The sequence below is a fragment of the Merops nubicus genome, unplaced genomic scaffold (assembly GCF_000691845.1).
Source record: "Merops nubicus isolate BGI_N331 unplaced genomic scaffold, ASM69184v1 scaffold11662, whole genome shotgun sequence".
Lineage (NCBI taxonomy): Eukaryota > Metazoa > Chordata > Aves > Coraciiformes > Meropidae > Merops > Merops nubicus.
The window spans coordinates 7,745-13,534 of record NW_008591646.1 but is presented as its reverse complement, the minus strand read 5'-3'; the positions used below and the strand labels follow the sequence as shown (position 1 = coordinate 13,534).

Genomic DNA, 5,790 nt, shown 5'->3' with positions numbered 1-5,790 from the left:
GGAACACCTTTGATTTTAAACAAGTGTGTGTAACATCATAAGTGTAGTTCTCAAGAGACTGAAAGTTTGAATTTGGAGCTCCACACATGACCCACGTGGCTTTGTCTGGGCTTCAAACCACACACAGAGTAAGCTTCCAATTGGTCCCACAGGCAACGAGCTACCTGACTTCACTTTTTGTCAGGAGGAGATGCATGACTGCAATTGCAAGTTGAAAAAGCAAACAGCCTCAGACGAAGCACTAAAACAGATGCAACAAACCCAGTCTTTAGATCTCTCTGGGGTCAGAGGCTGGAGAAGTGGAAAAAAGCTTTAAAAAGCAAATCTGAAAGAAGGGTTTCACTGCATAACTTCTCAACTGACGTTTGTTGCCCATGCCTCAGCAAAGGACCAGCACACGCCCTGTAGCCCATACAGACCAAACCAATGTGTCTCACACAGGAAAGGTTGGAGGAGGAGAGTGGGATGAGAGGGAGAGAGGTCTAAAGTCTTTGGCCTTCCTCACCCAGGGGCAACATATGTCTTCTAAGAGATGACCAGAATGAGGAGTTGAGAGGAAGCAATGCCTCTTTGATGGTATGACCTAAAAAGATAATTTCTCGTAGCATCCAACCAGTTGTCTCAGGACAGCACAAATAATAACCCACAGGACATAAAACAGCTGTATCTAGTGCACAGCAGAATGGTGCTCGTTTCTCCAGGCCCTCTCCTGACAGTTGTGCAATGCCAGGGTTGGAAGCTGGAGGAGCTTCTGTGCTTCAGATACTATGTTCTTTGTTCCATGTCATGCCAAGTTTGATCTTGAGTCTCTGTGGATGTTATTAGTAAGATCCTATTTTTTTTAGGGGAAAAAGTTACCTTTGACACTGATTATTGATTTTTATGACAATTAAATTTAGTCATTGGCATCCTCAGCTATTTCACATGTGAGATAAATCTCCCAGTAGAGCAGGAAGAAAGCATACTTTCTCCAGTTTGCATACAACTGGAGGGAAAAAATTACAAAGCAAATCCCATTCCTTGATATTAACCCAATGTTCTTGTCAGGTCTGGTTTACATAGTTGTCCTTGTTGGTTTTCCCCTGCAGTCGGGCAGGAGCTCCAGCCAGGCAAACAGCCGGGCCAGCTGGGGGCTATTCGCTGCCAGGCTGACCAATGACATGGGGGTTTGTATTTGTCTCCCTTTTCTCCCTTCTGTGTCGGGGGTGGGGTGAATGAGCAGCCATGTGGTGCCCGGATCCCGCCTGGGGCTAAAGCACCACAGTCTTTTTGGTGCCAAACATGGGGCTCCAACCCACAACCCTAAGAATCAAGGCTCTCATCCTCTACCAACAGAGTTAGCCAAGCTCTGAACTCCTGAGTGCTCAGTGTTTAAGTCTTACATGAGGATAAAATTCACAGCTAATTTAGCTACGGAAATCACACCAATTTTCTTCATCCTCAAACTGACACAGAACTTCTGCAGCTGTTCATCATGTTTATCTGAGTGAAATTACAAGGGTTTGCTTGTAGGTAAAAACCACCTCAAGCTTAAGGATCAGTGATTTTACAGGAATTAGTCTTGTGCATTTTGTGTTCATCAGTCCCATATTTGCTCATATGCAGGTCTAGAGCTACATGCCGGTTCAACTTCCCCATGTGCAAGACCTCCCTGTTTACACGGAGATGGCTATGGAGTCTTTAATTTTGTGCAGCTTTTAAAACTGCTGCTTACACTCAAAACAGGAACTGAATGCTTCAGTGTTTGACTTAAAGCTGCTATAAACCTCCTTGCACAATGCTTGGTGTTCAAGTAGATGGTGTCTTGTGCTTTTGCATAATGGTAGTAAGTAGTAGATTAATAAATCAAGAAGCCTGTATTGATTTAATAAAATGTGCAGACATGTTTTTGACTGTATTTTTTACCCCTCTAGTTAATGTATGCTTTTTCATTGTTATGAGCAGTTCTGAAATTTGAATTGCTGTAGCCTAAGAGTTAGAAAAGTAGACTTTTAAAAAAAAATATTTTATTTTCCCATTGTTCTCAGAGCTGTGGTCCCCTTCCCAATGTTCTAAGTCATCTCTATTCAGTATGGGGTGACAAAAGAATGACTTCGCCACCTCTTTGTGGGATGCCTCATTAATTTTGGCATGAGGTTGCTACACAAGTAGCTGCTACAAGAGACAACATCTTCTTACAGACACTTGCTGCCTGTGTGGTTTAGACTCCAGCTTGGGGACCTGCCTTTGAAAATACTTTGCTGGCATTAGCTAAAATGAGTTGCTTGATTATGGCACACCCTGCCTTGCCATTCCTGAGAGCTTAGTAGAGAAGCTAGTTCACGGTCAAGATGTGACTGTTAGAGAGCTGTATTGCTCCTTAGATCTGTAAATTAATCTTGCCTTTAAAGGATATTCAAGAATCTGAGCATCATAGAATGGTTTGTGTTGGAAGGGACCTCAAAGATCATCTAGTTCCAACCCCCTTTCCTCTAGATGAGGTTTCTTGTCCAAGCTGGCCTTGAATGCCTCCAGGGATGGAATATGCACAGCCTCTCTGGGCAACCTCCTCCAGTGTTTCACCACCCTCACAGTTAAGAATTTCTTCCTAATAATCTACTCTATGTACCCTCTTTCAGGTTTACATACCCTCTTTCAGGTTTACATACCCTCTTTCTGTTACCCCTCATCCTTTTGCTACACTCCTTGCTAAAGAACTGCTCTGTAGCTTTCCTGTAGGCCCCCTTCAAGTACTGGAAGACCACTCTAAGGTCTGCCCAGAGCCTTCTCTTCTGCAGGCTGAATATCCCATCGTTCTCAGCCTGTCCTCACAGGGAAGGTGCTTTAGCCCCCTGATCATCTTTATGGCCTCCTGGACCTGCTCAAGCAGGTCCATATCTGTCTTATGCCAGGGTCCCCAGAGCTAGACACAGTACTCCAGGTGGGGTCTCATGAGAGTGGAGCAGAGGGGAAGAATCACAGCCTTCAACCTACCAGTCATACTTCTTTTGATGCAATTTGCCTTCTGGGCTGAGAGCGCACATAGCCAGCTTGCCATCCACCAACCCCTCTAAGACCTTCTCTACAGGGCTGCTCTCAATACACTCATCACCCAGCCTGTATTTGTGCTTGGCATTGCCCCAGCCTAGGTGCAGGACCTTGTACTTGGCCTTATTGAACTTCATGAGGCTTGTACAGGCCCACCTCTCAAGCCTATCTGGGTCCCTCTGGATGTCATCCCTTCCCCCCAGCTTGTCAGCTGTACCACATAGCTTGATGTCGTCAGCAGACTTGCTGAGATTGCACTTGGTCACTTGGTCTCACTGTCCATCTTGCCAACAAAGATGCCAAACGGCACCAGTACTGATCCTTGAGGAGCACCACTCATCACTGGTCTCCACTCGGACATCAAGCTGTTGACCTTAACTTTTTGAGTGCGAGCATCCAACCAATTCCGTATCCACTGAGGGGCCCATCTGTCAAAAGTAACTACTGTTTGGGATTTGTTTTGTTTTTTTTTTTCTTTCTTCCTTGACAATTCTGAAAGGCATCATAAATAACCCAAGACCTTATGAGAAGGATCACTGATGGATTTAAAACCTGAAACTCTCTTTTATGTCTTTTCTCTGGTACTTGTCTTTGAGTGTCTCACAAATAAGCTCTGCTTATCTTCTTTTAAGCAATCTTACAAATGTCCCAGAAGATTCAAAAGGATTACACTAAACTATTCTCGGCCAGATCTGATTGCCTGTACCTAATGCAAAGGGGTTTTTTGGAAAAGACAACATGCATGAAGTTATGTGAAATGACATGAAAATCCTCAGCCATGTCACTGCTGGGTCGGTATTCCTACTGTGAAAAGGAATCTGTTAACTAAGAAGAATAAATTGTAGAATCATTAAGGTTGGAAAAGACCTCCGAGATTCTCAAGTCCAACCATCAACCCAACACTACCCTGACCACTAAACCGTATCCTGAATTGCCACATCCACACATTTTTTTGAACCCTTCTAGGGATGGGGGACTCCACCACCTCCATGGGCAGTCTATTCCAATGCCTTACCACTCTTGCAGGAAAGAAAGTCTTCCTAATATCTAATCAAAATCTCCCCTGATGCAACTCAAGCCCATAAAAAGCCTATAAAGCACAAATAAGTAATTCCCATTTACTGTTTTAAGTGAAGCAGTTGATAACTGCTGCTTCACTGATTTCTCTGCTACAGTTTGAACAAGGAGCTGAATGCACATGTACTCTGGAGCTGCACTCCTGTCCTTTTTGAAGTGTGGGTGGGTGTTCACATGCGGGCAGGGCTGGCTGGCTGTGGCTCCAGCACCCAGGGCTTGTCAGCCAGCAGCATGTATCGAGACACTCCAGTTTAGTGAGGGTTATGGTGTAGCTGCCTAGCCTGAGCACATGTCTGGTGACCATGCTGCAGGTGTAGGGTAGTGCATCTCCAATCATATTTTAGTTACTTCAACGTGAATTTTAAGCTGTTTGAAACAGATGTTTCTTTAATCTCGTTGAGAGGAAATCTTTCTTCCCTGCACACTATACCCCTGCTCTTTTCATTTCAAATACCCCTTGTTGCTCAATTCTTGCCTTTGTTCTTCTTTAGGATGGACGGAGCCCACGTCCTGTTCCTTTGCCTGGATACGAAGTCAGTTTACCAGGTTCTGGTGAGAAGTTTGAAGTGAAGCATGTTTTTAAACTTTACCAGTCCCAGCAAACTCTATATTTCAGTGCAGAAGATGAAGAACTGCAGGTAAAATGGATGGAAATTCTCACCAAAGCAGCCAAAGGGGAAACTGAAGATCCAGCTGAAGGGCTTGGCAACCCATAGAGCAAGTTCCATTTAGTTTCTTTCCTACATGCTATAAACTATCACTTGAATTTGGTATTCATGGCACTTTGGAATCTGTATGGCTTTATATTTTCATGTGTCTGCATAGGAAATTCAGTGGTTTCTCTCCTTTTATTGTACATTTCTCACGTGAAGTAGTTACCTGACATATATTATGTTAAAGGAAAAGGTAGTTGTAGTTGGTGGTGGTGTAGATGCTGGTTCTAAAAAAATTAAGACAAGGAGAAAAGCATTAATTTTAACAAAGGTAATGGAAAACCATTAGTCTCTTGACTTCCTAAATGTATATTTTCCAGTCCTTTTGATTGCTGCTCAGTGCAGGATGTGTATAGTCTGTGAGTAGTTATATAACTGCTGCCTTTTAAGTTAAATGTTGTAAAGGCTTGTGCTGGCCACTGACATTCCATTCTCTGTCTTTTGCCTCCTGATAAAAAGTCTTTGTGAAGTGTGAGCAATGTACTGGATGTTTTCCCTTTGCTAAAACTATGTCTCTGCTATTTTGAGATGACCTGTTCACAAGACAAATACTGTAGAAGGGACTTCTAAAAATGCCTGCAGTCTGTGCAGAAAAGAACATTAAGAAGCCTCATTGATTTTAAGCATTTATGATATTGTTTTTTTTTCTTTTGAAGCCAATACTTTCCTTCCTTCTATTTGAACCCATTTTGATGTAAGTGAACAGACGTTTTATACTGCAAACTGGGTTATGATCAATAAACAAGAACATTTTTAGTACCCACAGTACAAAAAGGTGACTTTTTTGTTGTATTGGTTAATTTAAGTGACCTAGGATTTATTTATATAATTTGTAAATAATGTTTCATAAGTATTTTAATAATTTTTAAAAGATCTCAGCTAATTAACAGGTTTTAGTGCATAGAATAAGAGATATTTGTATGAACTGAATTTGTAATTTGATTTTCCTGTTCACCTGTATTTGTCTTATTTT

The 5,790-nt window shown here is 42.4% G+C and overlaps 1 protein-coding gene across 1 annotated transcript in view; it reads left to right on the top strand.

Moving 5' to 3' along the window:
* Positions 1-5,581, top strand: part of LOC103782563 (FYVE, RhoGEF and PH domain-containing protein 3-like) — a gene marked incomplete at its 5' end in the record, with an annotated part of 11,549 nt that extends 5,968 nt beyond the window's left edge. The window contains one exon of the mRNA XM_008950333.1: positions 4,596-5,581. Within this exon, the coding sequence (XP_008948581.1) occupies positions 4,596-4,820 (225 nt within the window). The remainder of the gene's footprint in view (positions 1-4,595) is intronic.
* Between the last annotated feature and the right edge of the window lie 209 nt (positions 5,582-5,790).